Below are 25,373 nucleotides of genomic sequence, written 5' to 3' on the forward strand. Positions count from 1 at the left end.
AAAAAGATGAAAAGCTTAGTAATTACTACTACACCTCAAAGAAAATCTTTTATGCTTTGATAATCTGTACAAAAGTACAGAAACTGGCTTGGTGTGTCATATCATAGACCAGCAATGGGAAATCAACCTGACATGGAAGCTCAACCTTCTGTTGGTTTTCGTTCCAACAAAAAAATCCACCAAAAAAACCTACAGACTGCTGCCTTTTTTACTGGACCACACCCTTTTGTTTGGATTCAGCTCTATATTTGCTTTAAACACCATGCGGACAGACACATGTGAGCGCATTGGATCAAACGCATATTGTTAGGTTTGTTCCAACCAACACTTTCTAAGACTTGTACTTCACATTTCACTTTGTGAACACTTACAGTGTCGTACAGAGGGTTGGGATTGAGGCTGAATTCCCTATGGACAAACAAAAACCAGCAAAGCAACAAGAAAAATGAACCTCAAATCACAAAAAAAGCAGTTTAGTTATTCTTCTTGGCTCATTAGTGGTTTGTGGTTAAGAGACTGCTGGCCAACTTAAAAAGGCACGTTTCATCTACTGAGATAATGCAGATATTTTCCCATTGTTTAAGACTGCAATGGGGTACAGAGCAGGAAGAGTCACACAGTAACAGAAGAGTTGCACAGTGTTTGGTTCCCAACTCTAGTCTCAAGTCTCAGTTGAGGATGGGCAGTTGAGTTTTTATTGTCATTCCTCAGGGAGAGTGTAGGGCTTTGTGTATGCATGTAGTGTGTGACCATGTCAGAGCCTGGACACTACAATAAACTTCTGTAGACACTCACATTACAGACTTTGCTCAGAGCTGAAATGCTTTTTTTTTCTCTCTAATAAAAGCTGTTAAATCTACTTTGCAGGAAATGCCGGCATTTTCCTTGTCCAGACATTGCAGTCCAAAAACAGTTTTCTGTAAATCACTGTAATTAAAACCCAGCAAATCTTCACTGGTCTGACTGATCTTCCGCTCAACATCCCCTAGGCTTGGAATTTACATTTATATGTCAGATGTCACGCCATGCTGCTCTTTTTAGATTTGCATACTTACAGAATATTTACTTAATCGTGCACAGGTGGCTGAAAATTGCTATTGGGCTCTTTTAAAGACTTTATCATCATCATTATTATTATTATTTTTTACCTGGGAAGGAACCCATTTCAGGTTTTATTGAGCAAATGATCCTTAATGATCCAATTTCTGTCCTGACCGATTAGTAGTTCTCTATATAAATATAGAAAACCCACATTTGTACATGCTGTACAAACACAGCCCATCTAACCAGCCCTCTGAACTTTGGGCAACAAGCAGATGACAGGTTTTCAGACAGCACTTGAGCTCAGCGGTAGATCCACTGCAGAGGATTGATAGTTTGCCAGTGAAGAAGCCAGCCTGTGCTGAATGCAGTGCCACAAGCCGGGCAGATGCCAGGGTGCCCCTAGTCCAATGGCAAGGGGAAGACGAGTAGTAATGAGGACCTGGAGAGTAGCTTCAACCACACACGCAGAGACACACACACACACACACACACACACACACACACACACACACACACACACACAAACGGGGGAGGGGAGATTTACAAAAAAAAGAAAGAAAGAAAAAGGTGCAAGCTAAAAGCTGTTGCAAGCCAACGTGTGAGAGATAATCTCTGATGTGATCAACACAAAACAAACTTTGATTTTCCAACAAAACTTCAATAAAGTCACACAACGTGTTTTAGTCAGCTCAACAGAAACGTGTCAGCACGGTTAGTTTTATATGGGTAAATGCTGTAAATTGAAATACTTCACTCTTCTGTCTAGAAAAAAAAAGGTGTTACATGACTTCCTCGGTTGCCACCTCCATGTATCTTAACAGATTTTAATGAACCATATGTTTTCTTACTAAAGGCATAACTAATGGCTGCAGCCAAATTGTGCTTTGTCTTTTTCACAGTATGAAAATTGCTGATAGAAGCGTGACAGGAGTGACAGACAAGTTAATTACATTTGTAAGATATTTTAATTAGTCAACGAGGTATGCCAATCATGAAATGACATAATTGAGATCGGATACCAAAGACCACATGTATCTGATCTGCGAGTGAAATTAATCAGATCTAAAAAGAAGTGCATACTGGGAGAGGAACCTTTGATTTTCATTTTTAACCAGCTTTAAAATTTTTAACCAATTTTAAAGCTGAAGATAAAAAATATGATCTCAGTTGGACTGTCTGAGACTAGCTGTGTTTACTGAATAATGTTAAAGCTGGTTAAAACTGATAGTAATCAATTAAAAATGAAGCAAAAAGAGACAAAAACAGATAATTTTCATTCTGGAAAAGCAAGAAGCAAAGAGTGCTTTCAGTTATAAAACCAATTTCCTCTTTTATCAAGCTACAAATATTTTTTCTACAAATCATTTCAGCTTAAAATTAAATACAGAAACATCAAAACCAGCACGTTTGAGACTGCATCCATGGATCCATCCGTATTAGCTTGTGATATTTTCTTGAGAACATCAAGAGCATGTTTCCCAGTTTTTCTTGTTTCAGTTAAAGAGTTTTGTGAAGATACGAAAGGAAATTTCTAATTTTGCCTCAGCTTCAATGCTTCCAAAATTCCAATAAAAAAAAAAAAAAAGTTAACCACTTTCCAGTTGGATCGAGCTCTACCCCAGGAAAACATTTTCACCCAACTCTGGCTATAATTTTTGAAAGATTCTGTTAACAATCAGACAAACAAACAGAAATATATTAATTGAATCAATCAGATAACCTTCTTGGTTGGTGGATTTAATTAAGTGATACAAAAGTGACACCCTTAAAATAACAAATGCTTAACTAAATGTCAGTCTCTATACTATTTGAGAGCATCATCATATACTAAGGTTTCGCTGCTAGTCTCTCTTTGGTCCACTATGTGGTGCTTTAGTGCTGTCGCTGAAAAAGTGCTACAGCATTCCAGCTGTGACTTCTAACAGGAATGATGTCAGTGTAGCATCTTTGCCAAAAAGCAATAAGTCACCAACAAACTGGTGTGTGCACTCACACACACAGTGGGTATTTACAGCTCTACAGCTACCGCTCCACCACCACATTTAATTGAGACTGCCTTCTTTGGATAGTACTGTGTTGATAAGCAGTTTACTTGAATCTTTATCATGATTTAGATGAAGTGAAACTAAACACATAATAACTGCTCACTAGTTGTCCCCAGATCCCAAAAGATGAGTTTGTCTCATGGCTATTTGTAGTCTCTAAGTAATGGCTTAAGAGTCAATTAGGTACACGGAGTCCTTAGAAACACAGTATTATTAGAAGCAAACAGATACAGATCAAAGAACAACACTCCACAAAAGGTGCTCCTAAAGCTCTAGTAATTAAGAGCAGAGGTCCAGAGAGGGTTTGCATTATTTAGGCTAGCTATTTATGCTATAAACTAATCCCCTACAGGCACATGACATTATTTCTAAAGGGACCCAGGGGGTCTAAAGGGACATCAAGTAATAGTGATCACACGCACAAGAAAGTTTACACACAGAGCAGAGTACCTAAAAACCAGAAGCAGTTCCAAGTATAGACCAGATTTAAAAAGGGAAAATGAATCTATTCCCCAAAATGTTGTTCTTTTTTTTTTTTCTAAGAGAAGATTGGTATTCCAGCTACAAGCCAGTGATTAAAACTGACACTGGCTTAAAGCCAAAACTTTTGTCCTCACTGCTTTTCACTCAGTAAATTATATTTGTGCAACAAAACATGCATCATTCCATTTAAACAAACCAAATTATTTACCCCGTACAACTTCCCATTTTTTCATTACGCACCTGCTGTGAGCACAGCTGACCTTGTTAACTCTGATGGAAACCTTCCATTTCAATTAGCGAGGTCAAGGTAGCTTTTTATACATTTAAAATCCAGCTGCAGAGTCCAGAGGCCTTCCATCTAGTTGGTCGACATTCAAGGTTTTGTTTAGGTTTATTTGTGTTTCGCAGTATTTTCAATTCCACCCACCACAAAACCTTGATACAGCTCCATCAATTCCATTAACATACAAACACTAGATTACAATACCACATACATACATACTAGAGTGCCCTTCATAATGGCTTAAATAATCATCAACACAGCATGTAAATTAGTGGCCAAAAAAAAAAAAAAAAAAAAACTGTGGATAATCACTGTATTCTCTCAAAAAAAAAATTGCATATGTCAAGTGAAGAGTTGCAGATGTACCATTATAACAATGTGCTTTATGTTGACTTTTATAGCTTTTACTGAGAGCTGAAATAAAATCACTACATGATTATTTATTTATGATCAATAGAATATAACATTTGAATAGCAATAAAAGTAATTATTCCATAAAAATTTTGTTTTTGGGCACATGAAATAAAACTTATAACAAAAGTGTGTGTGTGTGTGTGTTTTTACTGTCTTGGTGGGGACCAAAATCTGAAATTTACTATAATGACTATAATGGTGGGGACCACCAGCCCTCGTGGGGACCAAAATCCAGGTGTCTATGGGGTTGAAGGCATTTTTCACACTCAAAATGTGGTTTTAGTGTCAGGGTTACAATTGGGTTATGGTTAAGTTTAGGGTTAGGCATTCATTTTTGATGGTTAGGGTTAGGATAAGCAGCTAGGGAAAGCATTATGTCAATGAGATGTCCCCACTAACTAGCAACACCTGATATGTGTGCATGTGTGTGAGCATGCATAAAGCTTTACAAAACCAAAATGTTACATGTGTTTTTATTTTTAAATGTCATAATCATTGTTAATGCTGATATATCGCAAAACCCCTAGTTTTAATAAAATAATTCACTCTCCGAGTAAAAAAATCTATTCATTATTGAGTAAATGGATTTTACACTGGACTAAAAAATGGTTCATTTGCCACTATTAGCAGAAAAATAATTCCCTGTTCAAACTACATCAGCACAGTCAGAAACTGGACAATCATGGGCAGCTGTACTGTTTACTGTACTGTTTATTACTGACTTCATCCAAGAGCAGACTGGCAGCATACGACCTTCTGAAGCTTTGCAATGCTTTATAAACATTAAGGCCTACTCAACTTTGATTTTTCATGTGCCACATACATCACATAGCAAAAAAGCACCAGGGGTTCAGTTTGTGAAGAAACGGTGTAATTAGACTGATTAAAATTAAGGTACATTTAAAAGATATGTGTTAATTTTCTATGGGAACTGTACAGAGAAGTTGAACCCACCTTGTTCCCTCCGTCATGCATGGCCCAGCCTGTGCGCTTCACCCCAAATGCAACATGGGATTCTGAGGCATCCAAGCAGGTAACAGGATGACCATAGACTGAGTGGAGCATCAATGGCTCCTCCTCCCGTGGGTCCAACAGGTACATGGACTCCCCTGCTGCCAGAGCTGCCAACGGGCTTTGCTGGTCCCTACCTGGGACTAAAGTCATGCTCTCTACCTGTGAGATTAGACAGGATGGATGCACAATTTGTTTTACATATACATCAGTATAGAGAGCGACTTTATTAAGTATATAACTGCATTTTAGTACATTACTTGTACACTTACGTACAAGAAGTCATTTAACCACTGCACTTTTTAATTCTTTGATCATGTCACCTTGGTCTTTTTTGTCCTTCCCTACCTGCCACATAAATGCCACAGCCCTACTACTATGCCTGTGAACTCAAACTACCAGGATACTAAATAAATAACCAGTACTTTAAGTGATTTCCTCCACAGTCCAAACCCCAACGAAAGCCAATTTCCAACTTGATATTCAGAGAAAAGCTAAAAGCAACAGTCTATTAATTAACATAATTACACATTAAAATGTGTCATCTGATAAAAATGAAGAACCCTGACTCACAGTCTTGGGTAGCTGAGTCTGGCATACTGTCCTCCAGTAGCCACAGTCTTTTGCGCAGTCAAGCCGAACATCTGATCCAGTGGCGGAGATCAGGACAGGACTGTCAGGGCTTAAGGCCAGAACCTGGATCCTCCCTGGAGTCTGGTAGTGGTAGATGGGTTCCCCACCTGTCTCTGTGCTCCACAGGTCTACACAGCCTATCCCAAAAACAGTCCCCAAGTCTTTTACTAACTGTATGCATTTATCACATAAGGAAAAATGATAAACAAAGGGCATCATGTACAGAAATTACAAGTGCATCTATCCGTAGGTTTCTAGGCTTGATAAAGAAAAGTTTATTGAAAAGACTAATAATTGCCTAGCTTTTGATTTGAAGTTATACATAGTGTGTATTTTGCAATGCTTTGCCCAAGAGGTACCACTGCACTACACACACAAACACTGACCATCTTCATACGCAGCAGCAGCCAGCGTGCCGTTGACCTGGACGTGACTAACATGTGGTCTCGGCTCAGTGTTAGCAGACAGACTATTGGCCTTCAGGTACGAAGCTGTTGAGTCCCAGTGGAGGGTATCCCACAGCCTCACATCACCAGACGTGTACCTTAAATCCAAACACGCAGAAAGTTCGTCAGTGTAAGGAAAGTTTTGTTGACCATTTCTTTCACAGCATGTTGAAAAGTTTCCACCTTCGAGAACACCTGACGTCACCCTCTCGCGCCTGAATCATTTCCCCTTTCACACCCTCCTCCTTTGCTCACTCTGACTTATTTTGTTTTCATCCTTTGTTACATGATCTTTCAAGAATTACGATGGTGTTGTTTGGGCGACACAATAACAAACATTCCGCCCCATTTTTCCAGGACAGCTTGCGCACCACCAGTTTTCAGTTCCTTTTTTAGTGTTTTATACATCATAGCTCTAAAACTTCTGTCTTACTACAAACGAAGTAATATTTGATCATTTATTTAAAAGTATACTTTCACTGAGACTGGGATCGCTCTATCTAAACAGACCTGCATACAAAAAAACAATACGGTTCAAGGAAATGCACACATACACAGTGATACACACACTGGACCTTGTTTTTACTTTGGGTTTAAATATTGATTTTATTTGTTCTGGTGACATTTTTATTTCTAATCATCACTGTATTCGCCGGACGATTATTTCTCGAATCATAAATTCCTTGACAGCGGGGACTTTCTCAGATGCTTTTAATTTAAATCTATCCCCTCAAAACGATTTCTTAACAGATCTATTAAATAAGCATTAAATAAGCATTGTCTTTAGGGCGATCATGGCTCAAGAGTTTGGAGTTCGCCTTGTAATCGGAAGGTTACCGGTTCGAGCCCCGGCTCGGACAGTCTCGGTCGTTGTGTCCTTGGGCAAGACACTTCACCCGTTGCCTACTGGTGGTGGTCAGAGGGCCCGGTGGCGCCAGTGTCCGGCAGCCTCGCCTCTGTCAGTGCGCCCCAGGGTGGCTGTGGCTACAACGTAGCTTGCCATCACCAGTGCGTGAATGGGTGAATGACTGGGTATGTAAAGCGCTTTGGGGTCCTTAGGGACCTCATATATAAATACAGGCCATTTACCATTTTTACCATTTCCATTCAGTATGAAATCTGTCCAGTTAAAATGAGACCAGCTTCTGTTTCTAAGTCCTCACTTTGGCTAAATGACAATATTTGCTGCTTAAAACGTGATGGTCGCAAAGCTGAGCGCTTGTGGAAGAAAACTCATTTAAATGTTCATGTCCTTTACTTAAAGGATCTGTTAGTTTCTTTTAACAATGCAATTAGAGATGCGAGGGCTGCATATTTCTCTTATCTGGTTGCAAAGGGCAGAGGTAATCCTAAGGTGTTATTTGACACGATTACTGACATTATTACTCCTGCTCCACCTGCTGCCCCCATTTATTCAAATGAAGACTGTGAAATTTTCCTTTCTTTCTTTCTAGAAACAATTAGTAATATAAGAAATCATTTTTCCCCATCAGCTTATGCACTGTCAGCTCCTACTCGCCAGCTCGGCCTGTTATTTTAGAACATTTTCTACCCATTTCACAACCTGAGCTGGTAAAAATAGTTAACTCACTGAAAGCATCATCCTGTTCACTCGACTGTTTCCCTGCATCGTTATTCAAAAGTGTTTTCCATTCTATTGGTTCCTGTGTGCTCACCATAATTAACACCTCTCTGACATCTGGTAAAGTCCCTGTTTATTTTAGAAATGCTGGTATACACCCCCCTTTAAAAAAAACCCTAAGTTAAACCCTTCTCTTACCAGCAGTTACAGGCCAATTTCAAAACTACCGCTTACTGCTAAGATTTTAAAAAAGGTTGTGGCTAAGCAGCTTACAGCAGTTTTAGACAAACATAATATTCTTAACAAATTTCAGTCTGGCTTTCGTAGAACCCATTCTACTGAAACAGCCCCTCTTAGGGTCTCCAGCGACATTTTGATGCAAAACGATGCAGGAAAATGTTCTGTTCTGGTGATGTTGGATCTCACGTGGGCGTTTGACACTGTTGACCATCACATCCTACTTGAAAGGCTGAAATACTGGGTCGGTGTATCTGGATCTGCCTTAGAGTGGTTCTGATCATATCTGTATGAACGTTACTTTTTTGTGGCAGTTTCTAAATACAGGTCATCTTCCACGTCCCTGTCCTATGGTGTGCCGCAAGGCTCTGTGCTGGGGCCTTTATTGTTCTTAATATATCTACTTCCCCTCCAGCATGTTTTGAGCCCCTCTGAGGACATCTGCTACCACTGCTACGCAGACGATATCCAGTTATACACTTCTTTTAAGCCCTAAGATGTTTCTAAGCTACAGATTTTGAATGAGTGCAAACAGTGCTTGATAATTGATTGGTATGCAATTTACAAATTTACAAAAATTAGAGAAATTCTCACATTTAAAAACTTTTAATTTAGTAAATTGTCTGACAAATTACTTTACCAGTTTTTCTTCAAAAGTTTTAATGAAATACATTTTTATCTATCAACAAACTAATTAATAACCCAAGACCAGATGCTAAAATTAAACTTAAATTAGATTTCGGTGATTTATTTTTTCTCCACTTTTAGTCTTTCAAGGAAGAAATAAAGCAAATGAAGTTTTTCTATCATTTTCTTTTATACATTTGATGCTGTCTGCCTAACTCAGGGCCAAACCAATCTAACTTATTGGGAATCCAATCAATGGGTCACACCAATGTAGACCTCAGGGATTAAGTTAACATTAGTTACACAAAAGTAAATTTATTTGTAAGAATGATTAATTGATCATAAAATACCTCATGCAGCTCACTCAAAAATAACATTTCTAGTAGCACAATTTCTTCAACAGACTGGAACATGACCTTTTGTTCATGTCATTTCACCAAACTCCAAGTTAGTGGAAAAGCCCTGACTATATCCCATCACACCTAAAACTCTCAAACCCTCCTCTTTCCTGTTTTTTTTTTCTTTTTTCGCCAAAGCCAATGATCTCTCTCTACAGCAGACAGCAAACTGCCAAAGTTACCACCTCTGCGGATACAATCATGTCTGAACAAGTGTGCAGTCGCAGTGTGTCACGCAGTCACAGCAAGTTTGACACAGGGTGTTCATGCGAGCACCCGTGATGTGCATGGATGACTGTCTTAGCGGGATTTGGCAGGAAGTAAGCAACTGGGACACACACTTTGACTTAATTGGTACATCAGCACAATGCCAGCTATCAACAGGAGGAAGATGATGTTGAATCACATCCAATGAACTCATCAAAAACTTCGTACAGGAAAAGTTGTGCACTGATTACTGCAATCTTCACGCAAGCCTCAGGAGATCCGGCCTCTATGTTACTGTGTGACTTTAAGAGCTGTTGGGTTAACGAGACAGCGTCTTATGTTGCTTTTTAAGTGCCAAATCTCATTTCACTGGTTTTCTAATAAGATTTAGTGGAGACAATTGAATCACTTTTGATTACTCTTAACGGCCATTGATTCCTTTCTAGATAAACAAATTCAAGTAGTTGAATTACCTTAGTTGAATTAACTTTTAATATAATGGGAAAAGTATTGATGTTGTTAATTTGTTAATAGCACTAGTAAAGAAAGAATGATTTAAAAGCATGTTAACATTGTTCAAGGTGCCTTATTTCATAAATGCAATTTTTTTTGTCTTATGTGTCTTACATGTGCTTTTTTTCCCCAGTGGGACACAGCAGGACTGAGGGGACTCTAATCGCATCACTCTAAAGAGATGCTCCAAATTTCTGAGGCCTTATCGGGTCCCTTTGGCCACTCACAATCAATCACTGTCTCAGCCAACTAGTTCAAGGCAGTTTTAGTTTATTTAAACTGCAATTTATTTAACCCTTCCCTCACCATAGGACCATAAAGACACTCGTTTTGATTGAATCACACCAGTGACTAAATTCCCCGAGTCCTCAGTACATTATCATGGCTCTTTTAACTTGGCCTTTATTTTTATCTTAACCACATTCATGTGTAGTTTGGTGACTGTATCTTGATGTGATGGTTTCCTAACAGCAAAATCTGTTAACAGACAAAGTACATAAAACCACCTGCACCTGTGGGTTTCTCTAGAAAGACAATCAACAGTGTCAAAATGTGACAACAGACATGAGTCACTTTGCAAGTTTTCAAAGGAAAAGCATGTTTCTTTTATTTTATTATAACATTCAATTGTTTCATTAATGAAATCAATAAATTATTTTACAATAATTAATGTAATATTCACATAGGTTAACAGAATAAAAACCTGTTGACCTATGCTTAACTGGAATTGGGAGATGGCACATAGAACGTCCACTAACAGTTTAGCCCCCCTGGCAACTAAACCTATGGGAGGCTTTAAGGCTTTTTTGGTAATCGTGGAGATCACACTCATGTGGGCCAATGGCATGCGACTGAATGTGGCAATACATTTGGATACTTAAGGCATCCGTCTGTGCACATTCTTTAGTCTCAAAATCTTTTGCACCACTTCAACTCCACCCTCTTCCTCTGAAGCTTCTCAAAATTTGGGGTGGTGGTGGTGAAAATAATAATAATAACAATACTAATAAATAATAGGTGAAAAACTGATCTCAACTGTAAAAATGGAACAATAAACATCAGATAAGTACTGACTTGCGTGTTAATTTTTGGTAACAATGTTAGAAAATCATTTATTTACACTGTTAACCATCACATGTTCCAAATCTTTGACCAGAAAATTATTACCAGCTTATAGTCTTAAAATCATCGCCTGTCTCATCCCATGAAATTGACGTTACTTAAGTGTTACTGCAAGCACATTTCTACCTGCTTCACTTGATTCTTCAATTGACTTTAAATGAATTATCCCGCTAAGAAGGGAAAACCAAATGTGTTGGACTGTCAGTAACCACTGCAATAAGACATATAGTCATACATGTTTAATTAAACACCTAGTAAAGAATCAGAAAGGTTATGATCAAGATTAATTTATACCAAGACATGTGACAAGATAAAGAGACAGAAGCACAAGGCAGAAGAATTGAGTATATGAGGAGTCAACGTTACAGTTAACATCGTTATTAATCGGCTGTCAGAAGCGTCCTACATGCATCCTTGATACTCACCCAGCTAAGACGAAGTTGTCATAGGAGCTGACGTCACACAGCACCTTCCCCAACTCGAACTGCAGCTGGCTGATGGATCCCACTCGATTCTAGGTGAAAATTATAGGCTGGCTGAAAACTGATATATTTTATTAGATGAGAGACGCGCAGCTCGTCTACTGTCAGTTCTGCACTATTATCAGTCTGAGAAATACAGTAACAATTAGTATTTCCCAATGAAGTGAAGCAGTGATGCTTTACAAAAGAAAGCTTGTAAAGGCCTTGCTGTATAGTGTCCATGTTCTTCTGCTTGTGCAGGTTTTTCTCTGGCTACCTCACACAGTCCAAAGACAGGCATGGTGATCATATTTTGAATGTAGGTGCAAGTGTGAGTGCATGTCTGTCTGTTAGTTTTAACGATACAAGTAGGGTAAGTCGATGTCCCAGTTTATGTATGACAGCAAAGGATTTTCATCCTCTGTCCCAGTATCACATATTGACATAATGTCCCACATTTTAATGGGCCCCAGTTTTCAATAGTAAGTGCTTCAGGAGACACTTTCCCAAAGTCTGCCTTTTTTCTGAGAAAGCAGGAAAGGCAGTTATCTAGGTCACCTTGTCACCGGCTTTTCCAGTTGTGCAAAGTCCGGTGATGAAATGCAGTAAAAATGAAATCTTTGTGAATCTGTAGGTCATTCAAAGACTGTCTTTTGACTTATTCTTCAGTTTTGCACAGTGAAGAATATGTCCTTAAGAAATACAGTGCTTTATAAGTAATCTGTGACCCAAAAAGAGATGTTAACAGTAAATGAAAAAAAAGTTAATAAAAGGTTTTAAGGAAAAAAAAAAAAAGGAAAACTCAAACCTTGATAGCTACCTCAACTTCCTTTCATGCTTTTTGCACATAGTGAAGGAGTTGGAGGTTTGTGAACATCCTCTTTCACAAACTGAGAACCTGTCCAGAGTCTATGCCAGCTACAGTTGGCGCTCTCCCTCCCATAAGTGGGACCCTCTACTTCTACGAGATAAAGTGGGTGTAGCTGCTGGATGGAAGCATCTGTTTCGCCACAGTAAAGTAGTTCAAGCTCACCTTCCAGTTGAAGCGCACCGTTTTAGAAGAGTTCCTGCAGTCTCGCAGCATACTCTTCCAGCAGGGCGAGTCAGACATGCTGGCATTCTGATGGTAACCCTCCCTCACGCACAACTTGAACCACAGAACAGAGTCCTCTGCAAGGACTCTCCATGCCCTGCTCACCTGAGAGAAGATTAAACTGTGTTACTGTGGATTGAGTCAGCATACATTAAGAGCTTGCATCACTTATTTCTATTTAACAAGCTCGGCTGACTGCCAAATGGACTCGTCACATGCTGTGGGTCTGGCACACAAAATGTAATTTATTCATCTGTACCAAATTAAGTCATGAAAGGCAAATAAAGCTGCCCTAAGCAATTCAGTATGTGTTGCTACAAATGAAGAACTTAACTTTTTAAATCACAACACATCACTATTGTATAGCTGGGGTGCGGTTTTGGCCATTTGAAGATTTCTGGTCCCTGTGCAACAAAATAATTTGTTTTAGCCTCAGAGTTGTTTTAATCTGAATCCCTGCCAGATTGTAACGCTTGTCAGTGTGCAACTGTTCATCTGAAGTAGAGGTTCAAAAACCCTTTTTAGAATGTGAAACATAGATACTTGCAATAACCCCTTGATGTCATCCACTCGTTCACTTAAGCAAGACTTAAGTCAGCGAGCAGTTCAATAAAATAATGATTTATTTCTCTGTGGCTCATTTAAACACATTTTAGAGCTCTATTTTCACAGGAAAATAGCAAAGAACACTCAAAAGTAACCAGATAAGCATATGTCCATTCCTGTCCCATTAATTGGACAATTTACTTTATTCTGAAGTGTGTGAATGTCCTATTTATGCAAACACTTTTTTAATCAAATGAATCCCTTCTGTTGGCTGAAAACTACAGTACCAGGGTTTTCCATCAGTGAATACAAGGCCTTACAACGTCGTCTTGTGAAAAACCTGATTAACCTCTAAGATTCATTCTGGAGCTGGTGAATGAAAACACTGACCTGCACCCCTGAGGTGACTTTTGTCCAGTCTCTTACTTAGACTGCTTACCTGGGCACATCGGCCTAGTTCTGCACAGTTGAGATATTGGAATATCTTCAAAGCTATCTCATACGGCAACTCAATATCAAAGAAGGGAATGTCATTGACTTCATTCTGCAAAACAGATCATTAAACACACATTATATACCCAGCTGACTGTGGTCAAGTACCATCTGACGATGTGCATTATCGCTCTCATACCAGATCCTGAATGAGTTGGTCTACCAGCTCTTCTTCTTTCTTGACCTTTCCCTGAGGCTGCTGCTGCAAGGATGCGCTGCAGACATTAGTCATGTTATGATATTGCCTCTTTCTCCTGCTCCTCTCCTCCTGAATTCTGTCCAACAGAGGGCTGGTCCTTCCATCCAGCAAACTTCTTGCAATGGACACATACTGAGGCTGATCCTCTGTCTCTGCGGCAGCAGCAACACCAGCAGGTTTCCCCCCTACACGAACACCTCTTTCATGCTCAGCGCAACCACCCTCTTCTGGCTTTGAATGACTATCGGCTTTGTTAAGATTTTTTAAGTCTCTCTGGCCTAACTGATCATCAATATCCCGGGAAGAGGAAGGCGCACAAACCAGTCGTTGCTCCCCCTTTTTACTCGATAACTCTCGTTTCCAACGCTCCCTGAACGCAGCAAGATCGTTCTCTGCCATATTCTTCTGTCATCGCTGAAAATCTAACTTTTTTTTCAACATTATAAAGTAATATTTTGTAGTTTTACAGACGAGTTAGGAAAAAAAACAGAACGACACCGACACAAAACAAGCACGTCCTTCTGTATAAACAGTCCGAAGAGGGAAAGCGAGCAAATGTGCAATAGTTCCGCCAACTTTTAATTCCGCATTTTTATTATAGACGCGTCGATTGCAGGGGGAGATATATTGTATTTGTGGGCAACGTTTTGGCAATTTGTTTTTATACAACATTTATTATTTCGTATTACATAGTTATATGTACAGGATGATCACATTTTAGAAAAATTTTGCAATTTTTATTAGAACTTTAAAAGAATTTAATTGTGCTAATGCAGAAAACTCCCCAAGATAAAACCAAACAGGAGAGATCCAAGAGTTAATCATTGCATCGCTCTTTTGGGAAAAGATGATGTAAACCCCACACCATGTGACACTGTAATGAATAATACAGTAGTGAGAGAGGTGGGGGAGACGGGGGGACGCAAACACTGTAAAGGTTTGCTGAGAAAAAGAGAAGGAGGGTCCTGTATCCTCAAGACTTAAACTGAGTAGACCGTGCGTTTTGCCGCGAAGACGAGATGTGCTGGCTGCCGATAGACCATCCTCTGCTGCTTCCAGGTGACTCAACCTGCAGCTCCCGTCGACCCTCGCCGTGCTCCGTGGCTCAACTGCTCGCGTCGCGCCTGCGGAGGATCGGGGACCAGCTGGAGAAAAGCTGGGCGGCCGAGCGGGCGGACGTCGGCTACAGCTGCGGGGACAGAGGGACTGTGGTGGTAAGCGGACGGGGTCACCTGAAGGAGGGCTTCCTGTGCGTTGCGCTGCACTTCACCGTGCTCGTGCTGTTCGTCGCGAGGCGACACCTGTAGGGCGCGAGGCTGCCTCACCAGCAACAGGTGAGTAAACAGAGTCACGTCACCTGTTCGAGCGCGAAACCGCTAAGCCTATCTCAGATTTGGATGAAAATTAATTTAGGCATATCTGTCAAATCGAAACACACACACCCACACACAACCACTAAATAAATACATAAATGATAATAATTGTGTAGCTGAAAATAACCCTATTGAATTAGGAGTACCCCAAAAATGCTCTTTTTGGCGCAGATTAGAAGAGCATTTTCTCTACTGCTTCCATCAACTTTTCTTGGCCTTGCCGAAATTAAATAATTAATTTTAAGACATAAAAATACATTTAGCCTCTCCATATTTGCACAACAACTTTCATCAACAGAAAACGGGATAAATATATTTAGCGATAAAAGTGTTTTTTAAGTATTAGGTAATTATTAAGACTCGCACTTCTACAGAAAATGAGATGCACTAAATATTTGGATAGAACTGATGCCTTTCTTAACATTTCATTTTCAGACGGTGCTAAATAGAAATGATAGATCTGCTGTAGGCTTCACGTTTCTTATAATGCGTCTCAATAAAGTGCGTGTATCTCTATCTCATCATAGACGGTGCCTTTAGGATTATGCATGAGGGAAAGCAACGGGCTCTCATCATTTGCACTTAAAGCAAAGGATGGAGGAGAGTCGGAGGATGCGGTGCAGGAAGAAGTGTGCACAGCGGGTGGAAAAGCGACAAACGAGGAAGCGGGTTAAATTTCTGTTTCAGGAACGGAACTGCGTTTCTGACTATTCTGCATGTGGCATGAAGACTAACTCAGGTCGGATATGGATGCACTATACCAAGCTGAGACGACACCAGCAGCCCTGCAGTCAGTCAGCGGCTATATCTACCCCTACGTGACTCTCCGATTCTGTCATCCCATCTACAAGCCGGTGATGTAATCCTCCCCTGGTAGAGTGGAGGGAAAAGCTTACTAATAGTACGCCTTTAAAATTTTCACCTCCCACAATGCGAGTGCATCAGTGAAAACTGGGGTTAAACTCATTAGACCTTCTGTATCTAGGCTACAATTAGTGCAGCAATCCTTAATAATGCACTGAAATGTTTCCAAGCTTCATAATGCACTGTACTTTTTCTTTTTTAAACATAAGCTAAGTTATAAGTGTAAGCATGTAAATAATGAGAGTGGTTTTTACAGGTGTTTTCTACAGTGTTTAGATGACGTTTACACATCACTCTGCTTTTTTTTGTTTTTTTTAATCTGTTGGGGGGAGTGTTACGTGGCTTTTTATTATAAAGAAAATGCATAGGAAGCTATGCTGTTATGCTGTCTGTGATTTCTGCAAAAAAGAAAAAAGCTTTTTTTCCCCCTAGTATATTTAATGTAATGTGGGTAAAATTCCTGAAACTGTCTTTTATAAAGTGTATGGTCTTTATACTTTTAAAACATTTCATATGAATTTTTAGCAATCCTGATAATAAAAACATGTTTACTGAGATATATTCTTTGTGTCACTGCATTCAGACAAGAAATACACCTGATATTTGAGCTAAAGTGCTTTATTTCAAAACCAATGATCTCAGTGCTGCACTGCACATTTTCCATAAAGTCCTAGAGTCTATTAAGCAACCCGAGGGAAATTATTCTAAATAAAATACACAGTAACAACATAAATGAGGAATACAAATGGAAGACAATTTACAGTGTGGACGATTATCAGATATGTGCCTCTGATGTCAGAGACAATGTATGATTATGGTGCCTGCCTGTACTACATATCAACACTTTTACAATGTACCGTTTATGGTCAGGCTACTTAAACGGCACACACCACCTTGTTCCTTATTCAGTATCTAAACATGCTTATGTTTTACCGACCACAACGTCTTCTACCTAAAGAGTACAAACTGATTTTCCATTAAGAATCATTCTGAGACATTTCATTTTCAAATAAAGTCCATTTGTAGAACTAAATCAATACATGTGATGAAATTGTAAAGACAACTCGGAGCGTATATTCTGTCACGTTTTACATTATAACCGCACTTAAAACAAACTCTTATATTAAAAGTCAAATAAAAAGTTACCCATAGATTACAACAGTAGCAAACCATTGAAATTGAGCTCAAGTTTATGTTCCTTTACCACACTGATAATTTCTTTAAACATGTGGCCTCAATCACAGGCTGTATAGGAAATGATTGTTTTTAAATATATTCGATTATGGCCTTCTCAAATGCCTATAAATTTAACGTCCCCAATATATCATGTATTACCCCAATTATTCCTGGCCTGATTAGACATTTACAGAAACATCACTGTTTACCTTGCTTCAAAGTACAATTACATATCTCTGGATGCTCATGATATATTGTTAGAACTTAGTAAATTTGGAAGTGAGCTGAGGTGGTGCCATCCTTCCAGCATCTCAGGGTCTCAATGACAGTAGACCGACACAGTGGACACGTTCTCTCACGATCGAACCACAAACACAGGCATTCCTCGCAGAACACGTGCTGCAGAAAAACAAAATCTTCATTTATGTGTTGGCACAAGTGTGACACATACACAGCTAGGATATCTTGCTAAAAATACCAGTAAATAAGTAAATTTGTCACTTAAGCTACTCTTGTGAAAACTGCATCTAAAAAAAATGGACATAGTCACCATGAAGTCATCACGGGCCTTGTTGAGAAACATTGAGCATATTTGACAATCTATATAAGCACTTCCGAAACCAGATGTCACAACTGCAGGGAACATCTGACTGTGAAACCATGTGACATAACCACGGAAACAACAACAGCAATAATCACATGGTAGGCTTGTCCTGCATTATTGTTCTTTTGGATAAAGGGGACTGTAATTTCAAAAATTAACATCAGTCACTGAACCTAGTGACTGAGCCCTTAAGTATTTATTAGAGGATCAAGGAATCTAAAAGCTGTTTGTGACCACAGAGTCACCCTCTGCTGGCCAATAGAAAGAATGCAGGTTTGGTTTCAGACCCAGAAACTATGTCCATCTTTTATAAAAATCTATGACATAATTGTTATTTACAGATGATAACAGAGCAATAAAAGTAGGTCATATTAACTTTTAACCACACCCAAATAACAGTCACTGTATAGTGACATTCAATGACAACAATTTTGACTTTAAATGAGCCAAATAATTTGCAAAATTTACCAAATTTTTACCATTTTGTTACCAGTTAATGAACCCTTACCTGACAGAGAAGTGCAATGGGGTCTCTAAAATCAGCCTGACAAATAGCACAGACATCACCTGCCTCGCTGCACTGTTGACTGCCAGCTCTCACTCCATAACTCTGGATGACATATGCACAATCACACAAAGGAGTGAAATCTTCTGGATACTCATTTAAAATTTTTAGAAATTCTTTAAAGAAAAAAAAAGACTGACCTGGGAGCTGCAGAGCATGACCAAGGCCTTGCGTATTGCAGATATACGTCCGCAGATGTCAAAGGACTGCAAATCAATCAAGATCAAGACAAAGCACGATTGTTTAAAAAATAAAATAAAAATGGAATTACAGCATCCCACAAGATTCCCCATTTCATCCAAAATGAAAAGGACTTAGTTTACAGACATGCGAACAGATTTACAAGTCCATATTTGGGCACACTGCTGCTTTGAAATGACAACAAAGAAACAAAAATCTATTTTATATAACTGTTCATTTCAACTCTAAAACAACAAAAATGGATTTCTTTTAGGGGTGCACCTTACTAACGTATTTCTTATCTCATTGTCTTTATATGAAATAAAGCCATTACAAATTGATCAAAAGTCCATGCTGCAAATTGTTTCAGTTACACACAAACTAGACCTTTGATAACTTCCTCCACCTACAGCCTTCTGGTTTAAGCTTGTTTCTTTGAAGTTCATTCAACTGTTGCCCAGTCATTCAACACCGTTATGACGACAATGACTCAAAGAAGCATTCATATCAGCATGTTGTTATACTAAAGTTTTGCCTGATTCTGGAAAACACCAGTGTGCTGCAACTTGTACATGGAGTACGCACATCCAGGAGATTACCTACTCAGTTGTACACCCCCATATTTAAGAAGTACAACATTTGAATCACTGTTATATTTAAAGAAAGCAAGTCAATAATTATACCCACACATTGTAGAATGTAATGGTCTCAGAGTGTAAATCTTTGCATCATCCATAGACTCGCTCATTCAAGTTCCATATATTTTCACTATTTCTGTTCTGCCACAGAATGTCGTGTCCAACTTTAAGTGAGTCACTGCTCAAGAAGTCTATTTTCAGTCTTTTTAAAGGCTGACCTTCCTGTGACCATTGACTGAGTTTTCTGCCTTCTTTCTTCCCCTGTCATGGGTCCATGAGCTGAGGTGCATTCTTACTCTGAAACTAGTGTTGCTTAAAAACACGTCAAAAGTGACAATGCTGGGGTTTTTTTGTCTTCCACCAGTTTTACACAAATTTGCAGAGGCATTACCTTTCCATACTGAGAACAGCAGACTAAATGGGCAACTACTTGTACTAATGACTTACAATTATTGGGGAGAAAAGAATGGTTGAGGAAAAGTCTGATAATTTTTAATGACCCCTCATCTGGATTCCCCCTCAAGCCAAAATTTCCATAATACCAATACATGACTGAAAATAATGACTGCATTTTGATGATTCTTTGCATAGGAGCACCACTAAAATTCTACAAGAAGTCTAAAAGTAAGTCTTTAGTGGAAACTTTCCATGCAAAACTTAAAAATAAAGGACAAAAACAATTTTGCCCTCAGGTGCTGAAACCTTGCAGAGGCTGTAGATGATGATGAGTGTGGCTCCCAGGAAGTAACTGTTTGAGGGGTCTTCTCCCATGATGTACTTGTACCACAACTGGATGGGAACAAGAGCTCGAAACAGCTGGCTCAGCTCCTCGATCAGCAGGTAGAACTTACCCTGCACAAACACACATGATATTAAAAACTACAGCAACAGCTGAGACTTCAATTATTCAGTGTCAGTGACTAAATGTGGCCACGTAAACTGAATGGCAGCACATCTGAAAAAGAAACAAAAAAGACACATAACCCAAGTTTCAAATATAAGGAAAAAATATATATACCCAGTGGAGACAATATGTATTCTTTGTCTGATCCACTCACTAACTGTCCAAAAAAGCAAAGAGGACTCAGTAGCTCCAGGGCACTCTTCTATCTAGTCGAGAGCAGTGTGGTATTAAAAGCTTAAAACAGCATGCCTCCAGCCCAAACGTGGCCGCTGTCCAGATCTCAGCAGTTTCACAGCAGTACAAGCAATTTCCTCACACTGCAAGGGAAACTGGCAGCGGCTCTTTCCACCTGCTACCCAGTGCCCACATTAAGCTCAGCCCTATGGGGGCTCGCTAGCTATCTTTAAAGGGCCTCCCTTCCGTAATCACAGAGTAGAAATGTACTTCTGTCCCCACTGCCACAAAGTGTGTTAAGTGAATTGGGGACGGTTAAAAGCGGAGGCGAACAAAACGAAGGCAAACTTGATTCCCCGATTGCCCCGGCTTGCATAATGACTTCCTGGATGATAGCTGACAAAGATTGATGACGGTGGGTAAAGAGGCACAAGCAGCTGGGTAGGTAGGGGAAGAAGACCTCTACTAGCTACTAATTCATCTTCCTTATTGTCCCCTCAGTCTGGCATCCCACAGTGCCCATCACGCCCACGCAAAAACTGTCAAATTTAAAGTTTGGAGATGAGCCAGCCAGTGTGAGTAGCAGACACTGCTTGAGTAGTCCTTAGCTTAGCCATTACTGTACATTTTTATCTACAAGAGTGGAATTTACATTACTCAGAAAGGATTCGGCAAACAAAACGTGTAGTTGGTACTGTCATAGCTTATTCTTACTTCCTCTGACTGGCACACTGTGGGTCATTCTTTTAGGGCTGTCGCAATATCCAATGTTATTTTGGACCTCAAAACAAAAAAGGATGCACTAATATTATCACAATATGAATAAAATAACAGCAATAATAGCATCACTCAAATTTAGCTATATATAAAATACGAGTGTATGGAGTCGGTAAGAAAGTTACACAAGAAGAACAATTACAGTGACAGTTACACAGAAACTGCAAGCTGGACAAATCTTATCACTAAAATGTAAAAATTGTGTGCTTCATCTTTTAGCCACACAGTTATTCAATTCACCCAAAACGTGAATTTACTTTGTTTTACACTGCCTTACATGTAATACAATTTGACTTTGTATGACTCTTCAAACTAAAGAAGAACTTTAACAATGAGATTTAGTTACTGGAACTTGCTGGACGCTCCTGTTTGAGTCATTTTTTCCACAGCTACCGAAAGTCTAAAACGGAAATCTTTCTGGCGTAGGCAGAACAAACATTTAAAATAATTTTTGTGCATTCTTTACCTTCTTTAGTTTAATATTTTTATCTTATTTGTCCTGCCATATAGTATTTTATTTTACAGAGCTGCATTTCTGTGCAAAGGTCTTGCGCAAATGCTCACTTCTTTATATTGTTCTTCCAAGGAACCAGCCTTTCTTGTCATTTTTTAAAAAAAAGTGGTCTTCAGCAAAAGTTTTCCAGGTTTTCTGAAGGTCTTTTAAAGGTTTTCTTTGGGCATTGGCAGCTTTGTCATGCAGTCCAGTCTTTGTACTCGACCATTTTCAGTTGAACGCTTTTCTTGTTTTTTTTAAACACTAAACACTGACCTATCGATCCTCCACGCATTTAAAAAAGAGACACCTAATTCAATGGATGAACCAGTGTTGGGATCAAGGAATCAATTGTAAATTGTATCTTCAGGCACTTTGTCACTAGCAGAGTATTAAAAAAAATCTAGAGTTGAATAAATGGGAAATTCACCAACAAGGTGATTCCCAAAGACCTTAGCCAAATAGCTATTGCCATATCTCAGCATGGTCTGCAGTGTGTGTCCTTAAAAGAAAAAAAATGAGGAAACTAGACAAGAGAAGGACTAAAGAAGAAGTCAAGGCCCTAAAAATGATCTACAGTAGATTACAGTACCTGAAAGTCATGTTCTTAAGAAATAGAGGAAAAAAAAAAAAATCCAAAGACTCTGTGTCAGGTCTTTGATATGCATACCTGCGATATGCATTTATTTTATAGTAATTTCTCTACTTTTGGGATATATTAGGTATATCTTATGTATTTAAAATATATGCATTTAAAACTCCATATTAGCACGACTGAAATTAGGGACAACTTGATAACACTGAAAATACATGTTTAGTAATTACCCATTAAATAAGATTCAAGCAAAAGCAGTTTTATGAGTATATGCCTTTAAAACATAACCGTCATGGAACTTGTGATTGCATGCCCGCTATTGCTTGTGCAAACTCGTGCTGACTGCAGTGATTATGTGGAATCATTAGTGTATCCACAGCTGGACACAGTAATGAATCCAAAAGGCAGATTATATGACTTCATGGGGTTCAGAACAGACAGCACTGTCTGGCTTCAATGAGAAAAAAAGCTGAGAATTGATGATACAATTGGGGATTACCAAAAACTTAACGCGTCCCATCAGAACTGTGAAGCTTCAATCCGTGTGTGTATATTTGTGCGTTTGTGAGCGGAGGATACAGGTAATGGTCCAGCTCCAGGGAGGGATGACCTCACCTCTGCAATCCCCTCGAGGGCAAATGAGCTCAGTTGCTGGCTGGTGTGGTTCTGATAGGCCTCTAGGTTTGTTTATCAGTGGAAAATTTAATCCTAACACTCTGTAACTCCCCCCTCCTCTACCTCCCATTTAACGCACAAGCACACAACGGGAATACGAGCTGCACCTGTATGGAAATCAAAGAGTGTGTGTGTGTGTGTGTGCGCGCATTTGCAGTCATACTTTGTCGCCTCAGGCCAGAAAAAAAACCACACAAGCAGACACCCGAACTCACAAGGCTCACCTAAGGAGTACCGTTTAAAACCTAATGAATACAAAACAGTTTCACACTGTGACCCTTTAGCACTTTGTTCACTCAGTGGAGTATTTCATCATAGTTTAGCAAATTTTCTTTTTTCACCTCATGAACCGAGCTTAACAACTTTACGAGTGAGCACTCTGTAACCTGACATGTTGTGAACAAGCATGAATACTGCCTTTTGACAGAAACTTGGCTTAGATGTCTTTCAAGTTTGCTCTACAATCTTACAACATATACAACCTGGTCTTTCATTAATGAGTTAAAGAGAAAGAAAGGTTTTTGATCAAGTTGTTCTAAATTTTATAATTTGCAGTGTGATAATCAAAGAAGAAAAGAATGACATGATCTGGAAAGTAAAGATGCTCAGTTTTGGCAAAAGCCTAATCACAATTAATCAGTTGTATGGCCAATAATTCTAATCTCAATTATTTGATATTTTATGATTTTTCATGAACTTAAACATTTGCATTTGATTCACTTCTTTTTCAAATAAAGGATTTGCTTGGTTTTAATTAGAAATCGCATGAAAAGCAAACGTGAACGTGGCCAAAGACATAGGTCATCTGGTTGTGAATATATGACCCTTCCTGCAAAGTCACCTGGCAGTCGCTCCTTGCCTGCAGCCTCCACTGCAGGAGGCCTACAGATGAAGGCAACAAGATGACCGGGCTGAATGTGCTTGCAAGACCAGCATGGTAGCCATGGGGAGAGAGACTGAGAACATAAAGCCAACAAACAACTGATCGCCAAAAGGGCACACTGTGAGAAATCCCCCGAGACCTTGCAACCATTAAATTGCCTTCCACAAGTTTACCTACCGAAATCTTTTATGTCTATTACTGCTTGTTAACGAAAGACTCTTTTTCCATCATCTTGGTCTTAAATGAGCTAAATAATGAGTAAAATTGAACTTTTAGGGAGGAGCAAAAGAGGACTGCTGTCAAGGAAAGGAGTGCAATTCACATCTGATTCACTACACAGTACTAATAATAGAAGAAAACTGCAAGAGTTTCAGCAAATTCAACTACAGATTCACCATAAGCAGCAGACAGACCGTAAGAAACACCACAACTTGATATTCATTCTTGTTGTGTTCTATGAAATTCACATAGCAACCACAAAAATACAGCTGGCATGCAGATATCGGTTCACTGCATCACTATCTGATGAAGAAATCTATATGACTCTTACATCACTCTGACCAGACCTGATGACAGAGTAATGACCACAGTGTTTCAGATTAAAACCGCTGCCCAGTCACAGCGGAAGGACCTGGTTGAGATGATTCAGCTATCTGACTATTATACCTTCTGGACACATTCTAAATGAAGTTTTTCCAAACATGTGCAAAATCTGAACATTTCTACTGGACATCGGTCTAAGTGGAAGAAAATTACTGCAGTGGTCCCCAAACCCCGGCCCACAGACCGGTACCGGTCCATGAGTCGTTTGGTACCGGGCCGTGAGAGTGGAGGCTCGGGTGTGAAATTTATGGTTTTCAGGGCTTTAATCGTTAACTCGGTTTCCCTGGGTCTTTTCCCGTGTTGTAATTGTGTGTCTTATTTTGAAAGAAATGTTTACACGTTACCATAGCGGCCAAAGAGCATTAAGGGGCAGAGAGGAGGATGTTACTCTCAATGTCGTTGGCGCATTTCAGGAGGACGCTGCTAATAAAGTTACACAATTACACAGTGAATTTGCATTTATTATTATTTTTACAAAATACCACAGTTTTCGTCTTGGTCGTATCATTTTATTTTGTTGTATTTATCCACGACACCTTAAAGGCTGGTCCGAGAAAATATTGTCTAACATTAAACCAGTCTGTGGCACAAAAAAGGTTGGGGGCCGCTGAATTAATGGATACTTATTTCTTAATTTACACTTTCACTGAAATCAAAATGTTGTCTTGGTCTCTGTATCTTTTTTAACATGAAAAAAACCCTGCATTTTCAGTAAAAAGCTCTAGAAAATGAATGAATCTGGATTTCTTACCCTGGATTTGAATGCCAGGAGAATCTTAGGCAGAAAGAGGACAAAGCATTTCAGGATGATGGTGACGTACTTAAGTACAAAATCTGTGATGCCCACTGCCCAGATCAGATCAAAGAAATCAAAGCTGTTGAGGATGGGCTTGGCAAATATGAGGCTAGAAGAGAAAAAAAAATTACTCAGTGACTCACTGTCAAGAATGGTGTTGCTTACACTTAGGATCGTCTAATGACAAACAACAGCAAGAAAAGATGTCAGAACATAATGTCAGAAACTGTGGAAACA

The 25,373-nt window shown here is 39.2% G+C and overlaps 2 protein-coding genes and 1 long non-coding RNA gene across 4 annotated transcripts in view; 1 reads left to right on the forward strand and 2 right to left on the reverse strand.

The window, feature by feature from the left end:
* The window catches only part of fbxw8 (F-box and WD repeat domain containing 8), a 24,017-nt gene extending 9,644 nt beyond the window's left edge, over positions 1-14,373 (reverse strand). The window contains exons 1-7 of the mRNA XM_003454153.5: positions 13,777-14,373; positions 13,585-13,689; positions 12,540-12,704; positions 11,471-11,559; positions 6,300-6,457; positions 5,854-6,050; positions 5,224-5,442 (exon numbers count right to left, since the gene is read on the reverse strand). Of these exons, the coding sequence (XP_003454201.1) occupies positions 5,224-5,442; positions 5,854-6,050; positions 6,300-6,457; positions 11,471-11,559; positions 12,540-12,704; positions 13,585-13,689; positions 13,777-14,235 (1,392 nt within the window). The 5' untranslated portion in view covers positions 14,236-14,373. The remainder of the gene's footprint in view (positions 1-5,223; positions 5,443-5,853; positions 6,051-6,299; positions 6,458-11,470; positions 11,560-12,539; positions 12,705-13,584; positions 13,690-13,776) is intronic.
* Positions 7,427-25,373, reverse strand: part of rnft2 (ring finger protein, transmembrane 2) — a 20,845-nt gene continuing 2,898 nt past the window's right edge. The window contains exons 6-10 of one of the 2 annotated variants that reach the window (XM_025897207.1): positions 25,092-25,245; positions 19,939-20,088; positions 18,559-18,624; positions 18,331-18,463; positions 7,427-7,453 (exon numbers count right to left, since the gene is read on the reverse strand). In XM_025897207.1, coding sequence (XP_025752992.1) covers positions 18,347-18,463; positions 18,559-18,624; positions 19,939-20,088; positions 25,092-25,245 — 487 coding nt within the window. In that variant the 3' untranslated portion in view covers positions 7,427-7,453; positions 18,331-18,346. Of the gene's footprint in view, positions 7,454-16,982; positions 17,649-18,330; positions 18,464-18,558; positions 18,625-19,938; positions 20,089-25,091; positions 25,246-25,373 lie in introns of those variants that run through there. The other variant, XM_003454173.5, reaches the window with a different exon arrangement.
* LOC112841896 (uncharacterized) lies at positions 14,528-17,311 on the forward strand. The gene is made up of 2 exons (XR_003213363.1): positions 14,528-15,170; positions 15,737-17,311. It is a non-coding gene; the product is annotated as an uncharacterized LOC112841896 (long non-coding RNA).

The sequence above is a fragment of the Oreochromis niloticus genome, linkage group LG12 (assembly GCF_001858045.2).
Source record: "Oreochromis niloticus isolate F11D_XX linkage group LG12, O_niloticus_UMD_NMBU, whole genome shotgun sequence".
Taxonomy (NCBI): Eukaryota; Metazoa; Chordata; class Actinopteri; order Cichliformes; family Cichlidae; genus Oreochromis; species Oreochromis niloticus.